Source organism: Canis lupus, chromosome 11 (assembly GCF_048164855.1).
Source record: "Canis lupus baileyi chromosome 11, mCanLup2.hap1, whole genome shotgun sequence".
Lineage (NCBI taxonomy): Eukaryota > Metazoa > Chordata > Mammalia > Carnivora > Canidae > Canis > Canis lupus.
Window position 1 is genome coordinate 17,937,422 of NC_132848.1, and position 23,337 is coordinate 17,960,758.

At 38.0% G+C, this 23,337-nt stretch overlaps 1 protein-coding gene across 24 annotated transcripts in view; it reads right to left on the bottom strand.

Moving 5' to 3' along the window:
• Positions 1-364: 364 nt before the first annotated feature.
• The window catches only part of CAPS2 (calcyphosine 2), an 84,442-nt gene continuing 61,469 nt past the window's right edge, over positions 365-23,337 (bottom strand). For 18 of the 24 annotated variants that reach the window (XM_072843291.1, XM_072843292.1, XM_072843301.1 and 15 more), the window contains 9 exons: positions 21,538-21,612; positions 20,482-20,577; positions 20,300-20,393; positions 17,283-17,401; positions 15,538-15,614; positions 13,797-13,951; positions 10,258-10,377; positions 7,777-7,873; positions 365-2,490 (listed from right to left, as the gene is read on the bottom strand). In XM_072843291.1, coding sequence (XP_072699392.1) covers positions 2,315-2,490; positions 7,777-7,873; positions 10,258-10,377; positions 13,797-13,951; positions 15,538-15,614; positions 17,283-17,401; positions 20,300-20,393; positions 20,482-20,577; positions 21,538-21,612 — 1,009 coding nt within the window. In that variant the 3' untranslated portion in view covers positions 365-2,314. Of the gene's footprint in view, positions 3,589-7,776; positions 7,874-10,257; positions 10,378-11,773; positions 13,673-13,796; positions 13,952-15,537; positions 15,615-17,282; positions 17,402-20,299; positions 20,394-20,481; positions 20,578-21,537; positions 21,613-23,337 lie in introns of those variants that run through there. The other 6 variants (XM_072843309.1, XM_072843305.1, XM_072843306.1 and 3 more) reach the window with 6 other exon arrangements.

The following is a 23,337-nucleotide window of genomic DNA, read 5'->3' on the forward strand; positions in this document are numbered from 1 at the left end:
GCGATCCTGGAGTCCCGGGATCGAGTCCCATGTCGGGCTCCCTGCATGGAGCCTGCTTGCAATTCTATTCCACAAATAAAGAACTTTTAAAGATCTAGACAATGATGAAATATACTTAACTACAAAATTCATGTAACATCAATAAAACAATTTCATATTTAATATTTTAAAGTTAATCAAGATATTTTAGACTCTTGAAGAGTGTTATGCATAGAATTTCAAAAGTCCGGTGTTTTTTTTCAAAAGTCAATTATTATATTGTGGTTGTTTGAAAATGTAACTACATAATTAAATGCTCTTCTATTAAACTGAATACTAAATAATACATTTTATTATACCAAAATCAAAGAATGCAGACAATAAGGCAAATGCAGAATAATTTATTGTGCCACCAATTATAATTTAATAAAATACACAAATAACATATTGAATATGTATTTTCTAACTCTACATTGAAATAGCAGCATAAAATAATAAGAAATTAACTATTCCTAAACTCCTAAATAGAGAACTTTTTGCAAACACATATGAATATTTATATTAAGAGGATGGAGGCTTATTAAGAGTATGCTGTGACATCAACATGCTAACTCCCAGAAGAATCTTCCCTTTTTTCACAGTATGACAGCCTATACATTTTCTGATTATATTCACAAGAAAATAGGACCTAACAACATAAGAACAGATTTGTTATGAATAAATAAAAACTTATCAATGAAAAATAGTACATACCTATCGAGCACCCACAGAATTAAGTCATTTCAATATGAGTACAATTTGTAAGCTTTAAAATGACTATCACTGGATAATTTTTTCCAAGAAAAAGAATGTGATCCAAAAATGGTATTACAGATTTATTTCTGCCAAAATGTCTTCCAGCATATTGTTTTAATTACTATATCCTAATTGGAAAAAAAAAAACTCCAAGCAATAAAGAATTTAGCTAGCAAAAATAGCACTACAGTGTTCGTAACATGTTCTTTCTGATACTTTAATAGTGAGTTTTAGTATCTCCTCAAATCTTGAAAAAGTACTACTTTGAATTTATTGTGTTCACACATATCCTATATCTGATGTTCCTAATGGTATTGATGAATAAAATTATATGCCAAAGTCACATTCTACAAAGTATATATTTTCATTTTTTTAACAATTTCTTTTGCTCAACGCCATTCCTTTCTAATTTATGTTATCTTAATATATAACATTTAAAATTATGAACTTGGAAACAACTCTGGAAAGTTATCTCTTTTCTTCATATTTCCAAGGAGAAGTGAGGAGAAGTGAAGAATTTAGAAAGGAATGATTACATCTAACCACTAAATAATATCTATTTAGAAGGAAATGTTTTAGTTACTTAGTATAACAAAAAGAGATGTTTAGAATAATGTATGTTCATTTTAGGAAACAAACCTTTTACATTTTATTAAGAATTACTAAATTATTCCTTAGTCCATCCATGTGATAAAGCACTTTTTGAGATCTCTATTTAAAAATGTAAGAAAAAAATAAAAATTAAAATTAAAATGTAAGAAAATATTTCCCCTCTCATTTCATATCATTTCTAGCTAAACAGTAATTCTGTGTAGGTAATAAGAACTGCAGTTAAAAATAGAATAAAAGAACAAACAGAGCTGATCACTTGAAAAATTACATTGTGCTCTATTGGACAAACAACAGCACATGATTTAGGAGAATCTACAAGACAAGTCAGTGTCTAAGTAGCATTTTAGGTGTAAGCCTCCATCATTCTAAATATTTATATTACAGAAAACATCTACACTGCATGGAAAATTGCTCTTGCATGTCCTTTAACTCCTCTAACATTTTCATGTGTTTGAAACAAGCTGAACTATTGTAAGTCTTACAGGTTTGGGGCCCAATTCCAGTTCATTAAATTGAGAATGGTGGCGATCCTATTTTGGGGGAATGGGTAGCAAAAAAACAATGGACAAGTGACTTGCTTACTTTATAGAAGCTTTCATATAGTTTAATACAGATGTAACTTTCCTACAAAGGCTAATTTTAAAAATGACCTTTAAAATATATTCAAGATAAATAATAAATCCTCAAGATAGAGCTTTACAAACTTAGACAGGAAGCACTCAGACATGCACCTGCAAATACACATTCCCCCTTCTTCATCTCTCTCTGATTTCTCTTTCCAGACTCAACCTTTTTGAGAAAAACAAAAAACAAACAAATGAAAAAAGAAGTCCTAGAAAAACATATTCCAGGGTTTGACCTTATTTTACATTCAATTCATCTCTCCTTTAAAATGCTTAGTGCTGAAGACACACTCATTTTGAAAAAACTAAATCCCCCACGGAGTACGTACAATATTAACAAAATCTTCATCATTTACTATCCCTATACTTAGACCTTCATAGTAATCCTCAAATTCACCATAGGACACTTCATCAGACTTGCTGCAGGCACCTTTTAATGTTTCTAGGAAAGATAATTTTATTTCTTCCTCTGTGGAATGGCCTGTAAGATAGTACCGACTGTGAAACAATCTCCTTAAAATACCAGTAAAATGACTGATGACAATAAAGAAATACTAAATCACCTTATGGAATCTTTTCAACCATTTCAAATCTTATGTCAAACTATCCTCTAATTTATTTAAACATTTTCTTGCATTAATCAGAATTTAATGGTGATGACTTTTACACACATTTGAGGCATCTTTTAAGCTTCTGACCAGATGTGTCCTATACATATAAGCAAAACAACAGTCACTACTGTAGATATTCTTATATTTCTTAATGTTTAAGAGGACTCGGCTTTATTCCCATTAGAAATGAGGAAAGAAGAAAACAAATAATTTCAAATATTTATAGGCTATTAACGCAGTAATGTAATGTGTGAAAAAACATCCCTATCTACATTCAGGCATTACTTATTTTATGGATCAGTTACTCATAACTGCAGCTAGAAAATATTACTGTGAACAGGATTCAGAGGCCTATGAAAATCTTTGCCAGAAGAATTGTCACTGGATTAAATCGTTCTATTTTAATCTGTAACATTAAGTAGGCTATTTTTACTAGGTTATACTAAATATGATTAATTTCATTCTATAAGATGCTACTGAGAGTCACATATGTAAAAAATAATTATAATTCTTCAGTTCATTATTTAAAGAGAGAACATGACTACTAAGCAAACTAAGTCAGAGAAAGACAAACACCCTATGACTTCATTCATTATGTGGAATTTAAGAAACAAAACAGATGAATGTAGGGGAAGGAAAAGAAAAGTAAAATAAGATGAAAACAGAGAGGGAGGCAACCCATAAGAGACTCAAAATGAGGGTTTCTTGGAGGGAAGTGGGGGGTGACTGGGTGACCAGCTGAAGGAGCCACGTGATGGCACCTTGGATGTTGTACGCAACTCAGGAGTCAGTGATCTGTCCTGAAACTAATGTTATATGTTAACTAACTTCAATTTCAATAAGTAAGTAAATAAATAATAAATGAAATCTAAGAAAACCATTCCTTTGACAATGATTCCTAACCCTGCGTATCCCTGAGATGATGGACGCTGCAGTCTCCATCCACGGATTGGGACTGAAAACCACTCCTAAAAAGAATACAGAGTTTAACTTAGGAGAAGCAGGTCGATTTTAGTAAATCAGGAAAAATATATTAAACCTGGAAATTTTAGCATCATGGTGCTTCGTTAAAAAGCTTTTGTTGATAAAAATAAATAAATAAATAAACAAACAAACAAACCTGGGAATGTTTATATCCCTAGAATTTCCCTCTCACAGCTGCTTAAATTTAAATACTATAAAGTTATAAAAAAAAGAAAGAGGGAACATAAAATATCTGATTCAGTCTTTTAATTCATTTGATTTTTTTTTAAGATTTTTATTTGACAGAGAGAGAGAGCGTGCACAAGCAGGGCGAGGGAGAGAAGCAGGGGAGCTGGAGCCTGATGTGGGTCCCTCCCAGGACCCCAGGATAGTGACTCAACCGAAAGCAGATGCCTAACTGACTGAGTCATCCAGGGGCCCCCTCATTTGATTTTTTTTTTAATTCAGAAAGAGAACAATAAGCTATTTAGGTAGCTTGGATTATATTTGATCAGTTAAAGGAAAGGAACAATCTTGGGTGCGACCCTCCTCACACAGATCTACTCCCAGGATCCTAGCACAGAACAGGAAAAGACTCTCATTAAGGTTTTGTTAAAAGGAATTAAAAGATGAAAGGAAGCTACAGAATATGATAGATGATACTCAAAGAAAGTAGAGACACATATATAAAGGCAAAAGAGGGTAAGAAAAATTTAAATGACCCTCTAAATCATTTTGAAGTCATGTTGCATTTTGAAATAACAAACTTAAATTGGGAATACCACCCTAATAGTCTAATGGGATGGGCAAAAACAGGATAAGAGTTGGATCTTTTCCAAAAACCAGAGGTTCTCTCCTGGACTTAGATAATAACTCATTGTACGGGGATCCCTGGGGGCTCAGCGGGTGAGCACCTGCCTTCGGCCAAGGCGTGACCCTAGGGTCCCGGGATTGAGTCCCGCATCGGGCTCCCTGTGTGGGGCCTGCTTCTCCCTCTGCCTGTGTCTCTGCCTCTCTCTCTGTGTCTCTCATGAATAAATAAAATCTTTAATAAAAAAGAACTCATTGTAAAGTGCCTTTCAAACTAAAAAACGCTTCAGACAACAAGATGTTTGCTGTCTTTTAAAACATGCATGCAAAAATAGAGAATAAGTGATGATTCTGTTTATTAAAAAAAGACTGAATAAACAAGGACTGACTACTTACGTTCTGCAGAAATAGTAATATAGAACAATAGAGTAGATTTGTTATTGAGTGTTAGTCAAGGATTAAAATTAATCAAGATCTGATCTATATAAAAATATAGACCTGTTGGCAGAAGAGATCTCCTCCTCTCCTTACCATCCATACTTTTGAACAAATGAGTTTTAACACTATTTTTGTAATGAAAACATTTTTAATTTAAATTTGTGTTTCAAATGCTCAAGAATTTTAGACCTCCTCTGTATCCCCACCCAAGAAATACGTATCTTTTACCATTTGTAATTAACCTTTCTTTCTCTCCTCTTAGATACCATGAAGTGTTTAATAAACAATGTTAAATTTCTAATATCTTTACACAGAAATACATTTGAGGTATCTCATTCCTATTAAAGCTGAAAATACTTTTTTAATAAATTATTTAAGCAAGGTAAAAAGAAAGTATTTCCTACAGTTAAATTATACAACAAAAGCCTTAATTTGAAATTAATTATAAATAATCTAGGGACACCTAGGTGGTTTAGTTGGTTGAGCGTCCAAGTCTAGATTTCAGTTCAGGTCACAGGCTCAGGGTCGTAAGATCAAGCCCTGCATTGGGCTCTGTGCTCCGTGGGAAGTCTGCTTCTCTCCCTCTCTCCCTCCCTCTCCATCGGCCCCACCTCCTGCTCACACACACACTCTCTCTCCTTCTCAAATAAATAAATAAATAAATCTTTTTAAAAAATTACAAATAATCTATATTCCAGAGGTGGGTATGTGAATATATTATAACTTGTAATTATAGATAATAATAATTTTTAAATTTTAAAAAACTGTAATTGGTTCCTCTTTTTCAGAGTGTTTATGTCTGCTAGCTCCTCTTCCTTAATGTGAATGTGAAGATGAGGTATGGAATTTCTCAAGCTAATGAAGGCTTCTCCAACAAGAACAAAACCCTCACCAACAATTCAATGACATCTAGCAAAACTAAAGCTACTTTAGCAATTTAATTAAGATTACTAGAGGGGAAAAAAAGATTAAAGAGAAGAACAACATAGGGGTGTTGAAATCACCTAATTTTGAAATAAGTAAACCATCTTGTTCCTATATTTAGCAAGACTAGAATGACATAGGTTTAAAGGAAAAGATATGCTAAATCCAATTAAATAATGCTAGAAATTTTCTTATGGCAACTGCAGTTCATTTAAAGACACTGATAAGCGGCAGCCCGGGTGGTGCAGCGGTTTAGCCCCACCTGCAGCCTAGGGCGTGATCCTGGAGACCTGGGATTGAGTCCCATGTCAGGCTCCCTGCGTGGAGCCTGCTTCTCCCTCTGCCTGTGTCTCTGCCTCTCTCTTCTCTCTCTGTGTATCTCATGAATAAATAAATAAAATATTTTTAAAAAAGACACTGATAAGCAAATTATTCAGACCTGAAATAGATTATTAGAAATTGGGAAGCCAGTGATGATTAGCTTTAATCTTCATAACAAACTGTTAGTTTTTTCACTTCATAATTAAAAGTAATAAATAAACCACTTATAAGGGTTAATGATGATAATAAACTGAAGTAATTATAGTATATCTTCTTTTAATAATAAAAATATTAAAGGAAAATTCTAGAACAATAGTATTCTATATTATTTAACAGTATATGATTAAAATCATAAATTAGAAAAACTTCATAAAATATAAATTAAAAATGTTCAAAAAATATACAAACATATGTTTAAACTTCCAAATAACCAGGGAAATGCAAATAATCATTCTTTATAGTCTACTGGATTGGCAATATTCTATGGTGTTGCCATGATAGAGAAATAAATTCTCCAACTAATGGCAATATAATCTGGCTTAGTCATTTTACAATGCAATTTGGAAGTATCAATTAAAATTCAAAATGTAGATATTGTAGGTATTGAAACTACCCCTCCTGCATAGGAAATAGCAGACAATGAGCTTAAGGAGTCACAAATAAGCATGTTCATTGCTTCACTGCTTAGAAATTAAAGTCTGCCAGTAGGAGACTAGCTAGGTAAACTGCAGTGTATTGATTTTTAAAAAGAATAAATGTAGCAGATAAAAATAAGGTCACTCATTGTGGATTATTAATATGGTAAGAGCTCCTAAACGTATTTTTGAGTGTAAAAAGTAAACTACATAGCAGTGTGTTCTTTGTACCTGTCACATTAGAAAAAAAAAAAAAAAACACTTCAAGAAGTAGTAGATATTTATAGTACAGACACAGCTATGAAAATTCATAGAGTAAGGACTGAAATGGTTAAATGATTATGTCTGCTACCTCTATGAAGGAAAGTGTAATGAAAAGAGGAGAGTTACCATGGCCAAGTGCTGTCCTTATACTGAAAATTTATAAATCAATTACGTAAAAATTAAAGTCAGAAGAAATATAGTAGGGAATGAATCCCTAAAATCACAGCTCTTCCCTGACTCGTGACAAAGTTACATCTGATAAACCCATTGTACACTGAAACTGTGCTGAGTCGAACATCATTTGCTCACCTCGCTACTGACCACCAGCCTACCCTATCGGTGCTCAGGACACTTGCAATCGTCTACACTTGGGCAGAGCACCTGATGCAAAGCCGAGCTCCTAACATAGCATTGACTACCTCACGTAAGTTTTGGAATACTTGTACTGAAAGTGAAAAACAGAACGGCCACAGGGGTAACTCAGAGAACTTGCACGTGTAATCATTCGTCCTCTAAATCTACTCTGTTCTAACTCAAATTCCTCATAATCTCCTCTGTACAAAATAAAAGTTCCATCTCATTTTATAAACATCAAAGAAAAAAAAATAAACACAGACAATAGACCTAGGAATTTTTAAATGAAGAAGACCAAATGGCTCTTATGTTTCTGGTTTTAAAAATAATTGTTTATTTCCTCCCTTAATGGCCTCAGGTCCACACTGTAAGTTAATATGATTTAAGTATACTACTTTTATTAATGACATTTTAGAAATCTAATGCATTTTGGCTCCTGATAATTACCTGAAATGACTTGAGGATGCTTCTTTGCACAGTAACATTTTCTTATGTCTGTAAGAGGCACACAGCCAGTTTTGTTGAAATCCAGTTTCATGAAGGCCTGAAGAGAGAAATGTTATTTTTTTTCTGTGAAATCATTAAACATGAGAACCTAATTCTCTATTCTGTAGGAAGTTCTTTTTGAGCCAGTTTAAAAGTACTAAACTCGGTGCCCCTGCGGGGCTCAGTCAGGAAGACATCTGCCTTCTGCTCTGGTCACGATCTCTGGGTCCTGGGATCGAGACCTGCATGGGGGCCCCTGCCCAGTGGGGAGCCCGCTTCTCCCTCTCCTTCTCCTTCTCCCTCTCTCTCTCTGTTCTCTCTTTCTTTCTCTCTTTCAAATAAATAAATAAAATCTTCCAAAAAACAAAACAAAACAAAAAACCCACAGTACTCTGCCATATATAAACTGATATATGAAGGGAACATCATGAATACAGGAAGATACTAGAGCAAAATGTTGGGCATTCTGCACCACACTTATTCTGCACTTTCTGGCCCCGTGAACTTGACAGGGTAACCTGACCTCTGGTGCTGAAGACTTGGCCAAAAGACCTTCTGGTAACTTCCAGCACTAGGAGTTATAGGAAACTGATAAATGGCCAAGACAAACTACCAGGACTGTTTTGACTCAAAAAGTGAACATGCAAATACTCATAACTAAAATCAGTGAGAAAGTACAATATTTTTTAAGTGACTTGACTCTATTTCCTTAAACTTAGCACTACTTTCTATATGCCAGTTGTTTTACTGCTCCTCTTACTCAATGCAATTTTTAGTATCATAAAATAAAAAATATTTTATGGGGAAGGGGAAGAGGAATGGGGCATATAGAAACACACAGCCACCCCAAAGCCACAGCCCCACTTGCAGAAGAGTCAAAACTACAATCAAGTTTGTTAATTCACAGTGTGTTCACAGAAATACGGTACCTGATATGGGCTGAACCCCCATCATACGCTGAAACCCTAACCCCTGCCCCTCCCCCACCTCAGATTGTGACTGTTATTTGGAGATGGGGGTAATGAGGTTAACATGGAATCACTAGGGTAGACTCCAATCCAGTGTGACTGGTCTATAAGGACAGGAGACGGGGACACAGACAACCAGACAGGGATGACCACGTGAGCACAGAGGGAAAAGGCAGCCAGTCACAGGCCAAGGGGAAATGCCTCAGGAAACAGCAGACCTGCCGACATCTTGGCCTTGGCCTTCTAGCCTCCAGGACTGTGAGGCGATAAGGACTGTTATTTAAATCAGCCAGTCTGCAGAATTTGCTAGGGCAGCCCTGGGAACAGTACTCTGTAACTCTACTCCGGCCCCTAGTCCCAGTACCAAGATTCATGAAGGAGATAACCCTCCAGCTTCTACTTCGGAAACTCAAATCTGTCACCAGGACACCTGAAGTACAAATAAATTCAAATTTATAAATTATTATGTGGTGAATTCATTCAACATAAAGTTTTTATTGCGTCTTTTGGCCGGGAAAGATAAAAAATTTGATGTTTTCTATTTGAGATTTACACCTCGTGTAGTGGTTTATACTTTTCATGCACAAAAGCTTTGCCTCAGTATTAGACACATCTACATCTTATATCAGGTGCACGTCCAAAAAAGAAGGAAACTACGTCGCTCAAAAGTATGCTCTGAAAAAGGCCCTCAGAACCTGAGTAATACGTACTTTCCTATAAAAATCGAGGCTCCTGGGGGCACCTGGGTGGCTCAGTCGGTTAAGCCTCAACCCTTGATTTGGGTTCAGGTCATGATCTGGGGGTGAGAAGGAGCCGGTGTTGGGCTCCCACTGGGGGTGGAGCCTATGTGGGATCCTCTCTCCTCCTCAGCCCGCCCTGTCTCTTGAGCACACACTCTCTCTCTCACCCTCCAAAATAAATAAATTCATGAATCTTTAGAAAAAACAAAAATCAGGGGTCCTGTTTTTCATTCTAATCTAATAAGGTCATTTTAATCGTCATTTGAACGGCTCGCTAACATGCATATTATAAAACCCAGAGAAACAGCTCTTAGTCATGGTCCTAAGATTGAGCCTCGACCCTGGAACAGCCATAATGTTAAGAATTTTACCTGTTGAATCCTTGTACCACCTCTATGAGACAAGAAACTATGATCAGAGATATTTAATAATAAATGGTCATATAACTGGTCATTTATGGAGCCAGCAATTTATAGAACTAGTCACCTGTGAACCCAAAATTTGATTTCAGATTTTATTTTCCTTTTAAAATCTGTTTCTAAAACACACCCTCAAATTATTTTGCTTTGTCCTGGAAGATCTGTACGTGTACGTGTTTGCCTCCGTTTACTAAACCCAAAAGACATTACGGCTAAAAGGACTGAAGACATGTGCAAAGGCAATTCAATACAGTTTTGAAATGGTGAGCCTGACACTCTTAAAGGCGACTTTCAAAGATCACTCGACGAAGTTACCTTCCGGACAAACGATTTCCTGTACTCATTCATTTCCCCAATGACGGCGCGTGTGAACTCTCCGTAGTCGGCCTTGCCACCCGCGTCGCCCTCCAGAACTTGCCACGCAGACTCCAGGGCCTAGAAGCGTTCAGAGAGCAGATTCGGTGCACCGTAGGCAGCACCACAACTGAACTCCTCTCGACAGTGTTTTGTTACTACTTTTGTAGCCCCAACCGGGTGGCGGACTCAAGGCAATTCCAAAAACTTGCATGTAAACCCAAACAAAGGTGCTAAGAGAGCTACTTGCAGGAACCCCGTGGTGGTGACAGTGCCCTACAGTTAAGGGTCACGTAGGAGGGGCAGTTTCACAAATTCGTATTTTAAGTTTGATTCCTTTCTATACAAAAATGCTTACCACCTATCGAATTTGAACATGGAATTATCTCTGAGTATTAAACACATGGCAACAACAAAGTCCCTCTGGTTCCGCGAGGCTTCCTAACAGCCTGCCTACTGGCCCTCACGTTTGACGGCTCAGGACGTCGGAACAGCTCCAACGTCATTCCACAGTTCACACCCAAAGGTGTTATTTTGAGTAAATCCTCATGCCAGTTTGTTCCTTGCACCATTGCCACCTCATGCCAGTTTGTTCCTTGCACCATTGCCACTTATTTCTTTGCAAATGCATAATTTCTTAGAATGTTCTACTCATAAAGTTCCTAATAACAAAAAGAATCACAGCATGGGGTTTTCTTCTACTCCGGTAAATCAATATATTTTCAGTGTTTCAGTCAGGCTGCTAGCTTTCAATGAGAATGTAAATAAGATAGCTAGCAAGGTGCTGACAAACGATGGGTACGAATAAAAGTTCTCTGCTACTACCTCCTATTTTCAATGACCCCTAATTTGTCTGTTACAATGCCCAGTATATGACTGACTTTAAGAGTCTGTAAAATTGCTCTTAAATTAAAAAATGAGCTTGACCTTTAAAATCGTACATAATACGGATAAAAGATGAATTTGCATGCCCAGTTCATGGACTAGAATTAAAAGACACTGCTTGAAGCTTAAAATAAATAATTTTCAAAAATGGAATAATTTACCAAAAGTGGCAACAACTCCATGGAAGTCTTTCTAAGATACGGTACAGAATGGAAAATAACTTAGTTGAAAAAAAAAAAAAAACTGAGCTTAAATTTATTATAGTATCTCTAATAAATTAGGCTACTTAGGATGCATATCAATTTTTTACATTTCAGATCAAGGAAAAATGACTATGTCTTCCCCAAACTAGTTCCACAATTAGACCCAGATGGTGATTCTTGATTTCTTATTTTTGCTTATCATTGCATGGTTCCTTAATGGTATTAAAGGGGCAAAAGGAGGGGATATTATTTTTTAAATAAGAAAAAGGGAAGCTTAGGGTGGGAGTGAATGGGTGACGGGCACTGGGTGTTATTCTGTATGTTAGTAAATTGAACACCAATAAAAAAAAATAATTAAAAAAAAAAAAAAAAAAAAAAAGAAAAAGGGAAGCTTATATTTTCCAAGTATATGTTAGAAGTCTTATATAATTATTTTAGTTTTTATTCCTGACTCCAGTGATAAAAATTTAGCAATCAACCAAGAAGAGAAGTACTACTGGTTGATGCAGAATGCCAGACTGGCCTAGAGTATCTGGGTTCCAAGTGGAATTACCTGTGTGATGGTGGATGAAGACACCAAGGCGTTCTAATTTAATGCTGCTGTTTTTACTGTTACCATTATTTTATTATTCTTGAGAGGAAGAGTTAAAGTTAGATGATTTCTAGTATGCTTCACTAGGTGGGCCACAAAGTTAAATTTGGTAAAAAACACAAAAGAAGGAGCGCCTAGGTGGCTCCGTCGGTTGAGCCTCTGGCTCAGGTCATGATCCGGGGTCCTGGCCCCCTGCTCCGTGGGGAGCCGGCTTCTCCCTCTGCTCTGCATCTCCCTGCTTGTGTTCTCTCTCTCTCTCTCTCTCTCTCTCTCTCTCATAATAAATAAACACACACACACACACACACAACAGTGTGTCACAGTGATAAGCACATCAAACAGGCACAGGATTTTAGCTGGAAAGGTACATTCCTGCGTCATCTTCTCATCTGAGGTTCAAAGTAACTCTGGCCACAGGTATCATCTGTGGATTGCCCACGTAGAGCCTGGCAATCAGAAAAGGTAAAAGACCTATGCAAGACCACACACTTGAAGTAGTAGGTCTAGAGCTTGAATCTCCATCTCCTAAGTTCAATTCCCAGTGTTCTTCCCACAGAATACACTAGGTCTTGTGACAAGACCATTTGAAGCAAGAGACTCTCTCATCTGAAATCCTTGAGGCAGATGTGTTCCAAATGTGCTTTTAGAATACAGCCCAACCTTCTTAGCACAGCACGCAAGGCTTCTGGGCAGCGGACCCTGCCAGGCTTACTTCCCCCGGGTCTTCTCTTTCCCCATCCCATGCATCCACCCACGTAAACTAACGCTGTTCATTCAGCACCTGCCCTATGCTAGGTTCCGTCCGAGGTGTTAGATACAGAGCAGGAAGCCAGAGCACCTTGGGCCCTGCCCTGATGGAGCTTACACTCTACTTGCCAGAAAAGCCAGAAAACCCTTGCAAAGTGGCATGAAGAAAATAAAATGGCAAATGGTATAGAGAGGACCAGGGATCATGTGCAGCATTGGACACATCACTGTAGAGCCCCAGCCAGGGAAAGCCTGCAGGATGGGAAATCCAGCCACTCAAAGGTCTAGTCGGAGGTTGCTCACAGCGTAAGGAACGGGATGTGTGGAAGCTCAGGGGCCGGGGGAGTGAGGCTGAGGTTCTGCAATTCCTAGAACAGGCAACACATGCCCTCGCCTTCGTGCCTTCACACGTGCTTCTCCTTTCATGTGAAGCATCACTGTGTGATCCATATTCCTCCTCCCGTCTCGTCTGTTTAACTCCTCCTCATCTTTCACAACTCAGCTGAGCCACAGCCTCCCCTGGGAATCCTCCTCTTCCCAGTAACCTGGCCTGGTTCTCTATTTAGCACATATGGTGTTTAAATTCTTCCTATCTTTCTTTTCCTTTGATTATAAAGACCTTAAGAGGACAGAGTGTGCCTTCTCAGAGCTTAGGGAAGTGCCTATGTACTAGGTTCTTAGTAGGTATATGAGGGAGGAATGAATATTGGAATTTTAAAGTTAACAGTACTTGTAGCCTGGAGGCTAACACTGATTATGAGGCATAAAGAGACACATGGGGGCCCCTGGTGGCTCCGTCGGTGAAGCATCCAAATCGAGATCTGGGCTCAGTTCATGATCTCAGGGTTGTGCAATCGAGCCCTGGGTGGGGTTCAGGGTCTGGGGTTCAGGGCTCAGCACAGAGTCTGCTTCTGTCTTCCTCTTCGTCTGCCCTGACTCAACTCATGCTCTAAATAAATAAATAAATAAATAAATAAATAAATAAATAAAATCCTCCCCAAACCGAGGAGACACACATGAACTACTAAAATCTCAGAAGGAAAGGAAGCAATGTCCTTCATCGCAGTACGTACGTCTTCAGACACTTGCAAGTGAAACTCTTGCAGAGCTCGCTTGACAGCTGCCTTGTCCAAAAGTCCAGTTCCTTCCTTGTCCAATTGTTTAAGGTATTTTCCCAATCCGGTCAAAATACGAACACCCCTTTTGAGTAGCTGTTCCTTTAGCACATCTGTTTAGGAAGAAGAGAGAGCGAGAAACCAATTATTCCCATACACAAGGTACCACTTGTCTTTTTTTTTTTTTTTCCACTTTTTTTTTTCCACTTGTCTCTTGTAGGAAAATTAAAGCTGTTGTGAGTGGTGTAAGGGACGTGAATATGCACCCAGGGGGCATATAGGACTGGCAAGACTCCCCGAGCCTGGAAGCTTTCAGAAGTGTTCAGCGTAAATACACTAGAACTATAGCACCACTGTGTGGTCAAAGTGTTATATGGAAAAGTAAGGGATCACTTCCTCAGCATGAAAATAATTTACGTGTCCCAAATAAAATCTTAGTTTTTACTTTCCAGGCTTCCTCTTCATCTAATGACCTCACACCTCGTTCCTCTTTGCCATAATTACAAAATTGATGCCAGGCAAGTCACTCAGAAATAACAAGCTCAAAGTCTCTAAAATAGTTTGGAATCTTCACATCGTAACCTCCATATGAACGACATCAAGGCTCTGGAGTGCTTTCTTCTACTTGCACACTTAAAGTAACGCTTTCTTCTAGGAATTTTTAGTTATATTCTCAAGCTTTTAACATTCTCTTTGCAGGCCAGTGATCACATTTAATACAGTTTGTGCCATCTTTACTTAAGAAAACATAGTTCACTTTACAAAGCAGTTATTAAATTCATAAAGAACAGATGTCACGGATTCAAGTGACAAATCCTGTGCTGCCCAGGACAGAACAAAGAAAATGGTTTCCTGACAATGACATCAGGAATCTCGGGGGAGTTCCATCACCAACCCCAAACAACTTTTAAATCTGTTTCTAGCCTTCTTACTACTCTTGTATCATTTTTAAGTGACAAATAGGATTTATCGAACTTCATAAATTATAGGTTGATTTCTGTGATTACTTGTCTAATGTCTTCTCCTTGACCATGAGAATCACCAAAGAAGCTATCTGAGCCTAGTATACTCCAGCGGTTACAAGACTGGACCCTACAAACAAAATCTGTAACGTCTTTTCATGTCCGAAGCCTGCACATATCTCATTTATTACTACAACTCTGGAAAGTTAATAAAACTGGTTATCCCCATTTTAGAGATGAAGAAAAAATTGTAAGAGGTTTACACAATATAATATGTCTACCAAATGGCAGAGTCCAAACACCAACCTGGCTCCCAGTCTAGCATTTTTCTTTTATGAGAGGCTGCCATAAATCTCTTTAGTATATCATCTCATGCATAAAACAAGTATTATATTACAAAAATCACTTACATTTATTCATTTCATGGAGAAAACCCATACTATCTAGTGCTTTCTAATACTCTTAAATTCATAATTCATACAATACTAGTTATTCAGTTAAACAAGATCATTAAAATGGAAAAAATCCTAAAAATGTTTTTTCAAATCTATCAACTTTATAAAAATATTTTTAAATATATAAATTCCTAAAAAGATAAGCAAATAAGAAATATAAACAAAGTGCCTTTGTTATAAAACTAAAAAGAAATCTGGAAAACACTGCTTTACTCTGCTTTACTGCTTGCAAAGAATATCATTGCAATTAGAACTACTTGAGACTATAGTCATGATCCATACCTTGAACGGCCTCTAGGACAAGCCTATCATTGGCTTCTTGACTGGTTATATCATCTTCATGTTCCACAGAATCAGTTCTGCAATTGATATGTTCACAGCAGATAAAAATCTATTGTTTTGTGATCTTCAGTACAAAAACGTTACTAAGCTCTTCTCTGTTCTAGATTCAAAGAAACTCTCCAAATTGGAAGAGCGCTTAGAGATTTCTCAAGTCCCAGCTGGCTTGCTGCCGTAATCCCCAGAAAGATTAAATATGCTAAATCGAGCTAAAATCCTTAAGCCTTCCTAGAAGTACCTTTAAACATTATATTCATTTGGTAGCTATATCGATGTTCTTTTAAAATAATTAAAACGATAAAATTTAAAAGCATTTCTAACTTTCAAAGTACAAAATGTAAACACATTATTTTAAAAAGCCAAAAAATTGGGACGCCTGGGTGGCTCAGTGGTTGAGCGTTTGCCTTTGGCTCAGGGTGTGATCCCAGGGTCCCGGGATCGAGTCCTGCGTCAGGTTTCCTGTGTGGAGCCTGCTTCTGCCTGTGTCTCTGCTTCTCTCTCTCACTCTCCCCCTGTCTCTCATGAATAAATAAAATCTTTAAAAATATATATATAAGTAAGTAAGTAAATAAATAAATAGCAAAAAAAAACCTGTATTCATTTGAACAATACAGTAAATGACAAAGAAACAGATGTCCTTTAGCTAATTCAGGGGATGTGGCTTCTAATGCACATACAGTATGCCAATTATTGTCATTTTGAAATGGATTCAGCACCAAGAAATGCTTGAAAGAGTAGGATAAATACATGTATATTTTGTTATTTAAAAATATGTATTTTAATATATATTCTATGATCATATATATTTTATATTTTACTTATGTAACTTATACACAAATATGTATATAAAATGTATATTGTTTATATATAATGCCATGAATGATATGAATCAAAACTGTTTTTAAATGAATTTGGATTTTTTTAAATCACAGAATATATATATTATATATACAAATAATATAGATTGTAACTGACATGTTCATACATATATGTGATAACATATAATGTTTTATATAATATGTATTCTGTGATTAAAAAACTCAAATTCATTTAAAAGCACTTTTGATTCACAGTATTATTTCTTCATTATGCATATCATTAATCATATGAAACTCAAGACATTCTTTAAGTGCTAAAAAAAAGCATTACACTAAAAATGTGGGAAATGTTATAATACTGTACTGTAGCCTACCTTTTGTCTTTTTTATTTTTTTATTTTTAAAGATTTTATTTATTTGTTCATGAGAGACAAAGAGAGGCAGAGACACATGCAGAGGGAGAAGCAGGCTCCTGCTGGGAACCTGATGCAGGACTCGATCCCAGGACCCTGGGGTCATGCCCTGAGCCGAAGGCAGATGCTCAACCATTGAGCCCCCAGGCACCCCTACCTTTTAAAATTGACTGCTTGGTGGTATTTGGTAAAATACCAAATTATCTGCTATAACACAGACCAATTAATAAAGTATCTTTAACATAAAATGGGACACTTTTGATCTTTATATAACTATTCCCACACATAATGTATATTTGAGTACAATACAGCACATAAAGTAGACACATATAGTTATGCTTTGTTTTTAAAAAATATAAACTCTAAAGTCAAAATGCTTTAGGATGGAATATCATCTTAAGATAATAAAAAATGGTGTTTTCACTTACTTTCAAAATGATACATGTATTTGACTTACTTGAGAGAATACAGAGCTATCTGATCAATATTAGTGATTCGAAGTATAAGTAATTTGTTTTCCTTTATGCTTTCTGGAAGTCTGGGATGATCAGAACTCAAAAATGTCAAGTTTCCACCCTAAAGAAATTAACAGATAAATTCCTTAAAGCTAGAAAGCATATAAGAAGTAAAATACAACTAATACTAATTTTAAATAATCAAGTCTGATTATATGTGACATGGTCTACTTTTATACTGATCTTTTAAAAGTGTATTTAGAGAATATTTAGAAACCACACAGGCTTCAGCTAATAATATTAGAAAATAAAGGAAATAATTTCCCAATCTCTCCAACCACTGAGTCACCCGGCTGTCCAGAACTATCTTAGATTTAACAATTGATATCAAGAAATAGGAACTCCAACTGTTTATAAGAGCCAAAGGAAGAAAGGACAAGTTATTTTAACTGAAATTATGACCTCCCTAAGCTCAGAAATAGAACTATTGATTCACAGAAAGATGTAGTGCACACTGCTGAGCTCTGATGGGTTCCTCATCCTCTCACCTGGTCTTTTGCCAACAAACATCATCGAAATGTGAAACTAACTATAACCTAACTGGAGCAGCAAGGCTTTGAAAAGATTCCTATCAAAAATCCCTAATCCAAACTTAGAAAATTGTTATTATTTTAATTCCTGAGTTGCTCAAATAAATATGGTCCAATATGGACAAACACAAATTTAAACTAGGGGCTTAATTTTCTCTCTTGAAAACAAGGGGATAGATCTCTTTCCTCTCCTTTTTCCTGAAGCATTTACTTTAAAAAAAAAAAAAAAAAAAAAAAAACTTGTAACTACAGGACTTTCTCCGTTCTTTAAAATGTGTATCAGTTCTTTTGAAATGATGGCAGGACTCGATGAGAGCCTGGGCAAAGGGGGAGCCGGGCCTGCCCGGCTCGTGCGCATCCACAGCAAGATGCTAGGAGGGAGGGACGGAGCCTGCAGGTGCGCCTCTCGGCCGCGTCTGTCGCGCAGGCACCTGTTTCTGGTGTCACCTCAGCAGCCTGCACTGAGGTTTCTTTCTGGGCATGTCGGGGAAACGTCCTCGGGGGGGGGGGGTGGGCACACCAAAGTAAAAGGTGAGTTCCAGAGTGACCCCTGGAAGGCAGACGAGACCTGCCCCCACTTCCACGAAGAAAGGAAAATAAGCCAAATATTTCTGCATAAAGAAACTGAAGATTGTGGCAAGAGCAAGAGATGGAGGACGTCAGAAGGTGGAGGGGAGGACCTAGACTGCGGGAATGTCTAAGGGACATATTTTTAAGAATAAGAATGTCTAATGACAAAGTAGAAGTCGCTCCCCCTGCTGCAATGTACACTTCTGTCCACACTCCCTTCACAGGTGTGCTGCTCAAAGCTCCCACGTGTGGTCTGCGTGGTTCCCCCTCTGTCCTTCGACCTTTCTCCCTTCATCCCTCCATTCCGCTCCCTCCACTCTTCCTTCCTTTCTCTTTCTCCTGTCTCCCCTCCACCCTTTTCTCTCTGGGAAATCCCAAAAGGGAGCCGAGTTCGCATCGGGCTCAAGCAAAACAGGAGAGGGATGCGAAGAAGGAACCATCAACTGCAGTAGATTCTGGAGCAGAAGTTGAGAGCCGACCCTGACCCTCCTGCTGCAGGCTGTCAATGGGATCTGGGGCTGACCCCAGGACCCCGAGGGGCAGCCAGGCGGCCCGGGCACTTAACCCAGTTGAAGGCGCGAGGGTCTTCCTCACCCAGCTCCCCCCGCGGCAGTCACACCTCCTACTGCCTCTGCCTCCTGGAGACTTGAAAAGTCGTTTCTAGTTAGCTTCGTAGCCCCGGCCACCCAGCCACCCAGCCACCCGGCCACCCGGCCACCCGGCCACCCGCGAGTCAAGGCTGCTCTAACCTCCTTCCCGCTTAACAGAATTAAGTCCAATCTGGTTCCTTCCTCTAGCCGTCAAGGCCTCCCCGTACTGTAACCAGAAAGATCTTCCTTCTAAATCCCAAACCCGATGTCAGCTCCCCTCAGTCCACCCACCTCTCATCTCTCAGTGACTCCCCAATACATTTTAGAGAATTTTTTGACATAACGCTCCTCTAAATAAGCTCCGACTCGTCTCTTGCCAACTCCTACCTTCAGCTAAACCAAGCGCCTCCCAGGTCTCCACATAAGCCACGCTCTTTCACGTCCTTGCTCCTTGCACCAGCTGTCTCCGCCTCTGGAAGCCCGTCCTACCTTCTCCTGTCCACCTATCCCACCCCAGCTAACCCCCTTTCTAGATCAGTATGGACGGCACTCTCCCCAGGAAGTCTTCTCCGACCCAACAAGACTGACTCGTTGCCCCTCCTATCCGGCTGTATTGCCCATAGGCTGTAAGCTCCACAAAAGTAGGGAACTGACTTGACCTACTGCCTGTTCTGTCTCCAGCACTTGGCCTGAGTCTGTATGTTCATTATGTGGGCGGTCACCGCGGACACTGCTAAGGTTTACTCTTGAGATAATGTGGACATAATTCAAAATTGACGAGCGCAATACAAACTGTAATATTACCTATGACCGACCCATTCTAGGGAACCTCCGTCACACACCGTAAGGTAAGGTCATGTGAGGTAGGGAACCGCAGGTGGAGAAGCCGACTACCAGGCCTGACAGCTGCAGAGGCCCCGCATCCCTCCGTGCAGAGAACAGGCACCTTCAGGAGGCGAGCCTGCATCACAGGACCTTTACCCCTGGGGCCACTGACGTAGCCCCTTAACACTGGCACAGCCTTGTAGGGCCTTTGAGAGTACCAAGGGACACGCTCTCCCAAGCTTATACCATAGCTTCTTGAGGGAAGCTCACTCGCACCTGCACCCGAGAGGAGGGACCTCCTGGGGAAAGATCAGTCACCGGCCCCTGCTCTACAAGGAGGGAGAATAAATTGAAAACTCGGAAACCCTGGTCCTGCTCCCCAGCAGGATCCTACCCAATTCAGCCACTGGCATTAACACATCTGCACACACACACCCCACTTACGACATAAAAATCACCGAGTTGGTACTGCTTCCCTTTTCTTCGTCCACACTGATGACTATAAATGTTTTTTTGAATAAAAGGAAGCACGTTTGTCCTAGAAGGTAAATGATAAAAATGTGAAGTCATTCAGCTTCCCGCAGAAGTGATCATCTTGCCAACTGCAACAATGCTTTACCACATACCTGTTTTTCCCAAATTGCCGATACTCATAAATTGTTAGGGACTGGTCATGAATGAAAAAGAATCCAATCAGCTCTCTGCAAGCATCACGTCCATTTCTAGAAAGGTAGAATGATGTTAAAGATTCTCACACAGAAAAAAAAAAAAAAAAGATTCTCACACAGGATAATTTTCAAATTAAATAATAAGCCAGAATTGTGTTATGTCAAAAAGTGGGCCTAAGTGTCTTGAATGTGCGGCAGCGAGCGAGGCCTATGGGAAGTTACAGGAAACGTGGCACGGCTTGCTGAAGTGTCAGTTTAAGGAAGATTTGGGTGGAGAAAAAGGCTTTATCTTATGCTGATATGATATAGATATATTATAACGTAAATTACTGTTATGACAGAGTTTTAAGATAAAACGGAAGATCTTTAAAAATGCTGACCTTGCAAGAAGTCACTCAAGGATAGACACTTACCAACTTTGCTACAGAAAGTTTAAAATCGCTGAAGAGACTTGATAATTTTTACAAACACACTTCACCTCTAATATACACAAAGAACATCAGCATTGTGTATGATCAGAAGTTTGTAAGAGATAGCTTCCCACTGACCAACATCTATCAATAATCTACTATTAATTTAAGCCATTGCAAGAAAATCAAAGATAGTCGTTTACATAAAGGTTAATTTTAAGTGCTTTACCATCTTTTAGTAGTAGTATATATCTTTAAAAAATTCACTTCTAAAAAATAAATAAATAAATAAAATAAAAAATAAAAAAATAAAAAATTCACTTCTAAGTTTCTTTTGAAAGCCATTTTAAAATGACTTTTTAAAATAACTTCTAATTAAAATGTCTTATTGAAAAAAATAAAATAAAATGTCTTATTGATAGGCTTATAGTCTCCATAATTTTTGTAACGTATTAATATATACTACCTTAAAATGTTCATTCTAAATTCACCACTTTGCACTTATATGGGACAAACTTAAATAATCTCATTATTGTTATCTCTATTTGAAGAGATTATTTGTTTTATGACCATAGGATTAAAAGTTTAATAAAATCACAATTACCTTGATATGATCCTACCATCAAACTGTACTTTATGAGAAAGCATATTTTCAGTTAATGTGGAATGGGTTCTTATCCTGTTAAGAAATACATTTGTCAGTAATTATTTTAAAGTCTCCAATACTTGATGTAAATGATAAAGTACAAAAAAAGTTATGTTGATATTTCGAAATGCACAGAACGAAGATGTCATAGACCTCTCTTGTTTTTTACTTGAGGGGATGAGCACTGGGTGTTATTCTGTATGTTGGCAAATTGAACACCAATAAAAAATAAATTTATTATTAAAAAAAAAAAAGAAAGTGCTAACTGAAGCGGACTCAGAGAAAATAGCCCTGAGATATAGTGCATAATACACGCATGACTTCTGTGTTAGGACGTACGTACCAAAGTGCTATATTCTAACTGGTCCTGCTACAGGGCTCGCTGGCTGCCATTTCTAACCCTGTTCTGCTTCGCCTTTCTCCAACCATCTAATTTGCTTTTCTAGCAGTAGAGGTGATGAAGGGACAAAGTTCTGTCAATGGTCTTCCAGGAAAGACTTTCTTTCGTCCTAATAAGAGATGGGCACGGGAACAGTTCCTGCCTGTGGACGTGACAGGAATATGATGCTAGGAGCCCCTGTCGCCATCAGGCAACCAAGTCAGAAAGGCCAGTAAGATCTTGAGGAAGCCAGCCCAGAGCTGTGTTGTCACTGAGCCACTGAACTAAAACCAACTGTCGCTTCCAGGCAGCTGGTTTTATAGGAAAATGAATCATGACTTGTTTAAGTCACTATCAGTCAGGTTTTTCTTACCAAAATAACAGAATAGTGGAAGACGTGCTAGATGGAGCTCCAGCCTTGGAATAGGTCTAGTGGTAGGACCTCAGATCTGCTGTTTGATGTTTATGGCCTTCAGATGGCACTAAATGATTTCACAAAGATTGACGGTCCTGAAATTCTGTTTAATAGTATGAAGCAAAACTCAAGTGTCCACACATTAGCACCCTACTACTAGTAGTCTCCTTTATAATAAGAAATCTGAAGATTTGGTAATGTATCTTTACGCTCCTTCCTAAATAACTACATGGCACTCCAATAAAACTAACTACAGGTCTAATGAAACTGCAATAATGTAAATAGTAAGTAAGTGTATGGGTCACTGGGATCCTGAAAAGTAAAACCTCTATAAAGTCTAGGTCTCTGAAAAATAAGCAGCATGTAGACAGGAAGAGTCTGTGGTCCAAAGGAGCTGGTGAACACAGGATAGAGTCCTGAAAGACTGGTCTTCTCACTTCAGTTGAATCCATTAATATCAATGTGTCTATTGAATGCTCACTACCTGCCTGAGAAAATTCTAAATGCCAAGAAAATAACAGCAATAATAACAGCTACTATTTATTAAGAACTCCCTGGACACCAGTCGTTATTAAAATAACTTAAATGCACACTGGTTCATTCAATGCTTGCAATAACTCCACGAAGTAAGTACTATTATTTCTTCTTACAAATAAATTTTCATTATGTAATTAGTGCATGACAGCCCAACCTTGCTTATCATAACCGCTAGGTTATATTGCTTCTCAAAGGTGAATAGAATTCAATTTAACAGCGATAGGCTGAAGTCTAAAGTCTACAGTCTCCTTGAAAAGATAAAAGACATAAATAGGACATTTATATTATAAATGGAAAGTTCTGTGTTAAGGTGTTAGGTATCCAGTAAGTAGTAACAACCACTTCTCTCCATCCAAGGTCTTAACCAACATGGGAATAAGAATCAGGCAGATGAGACCAAAATATGAATTTTATTAGTGACAAAGCT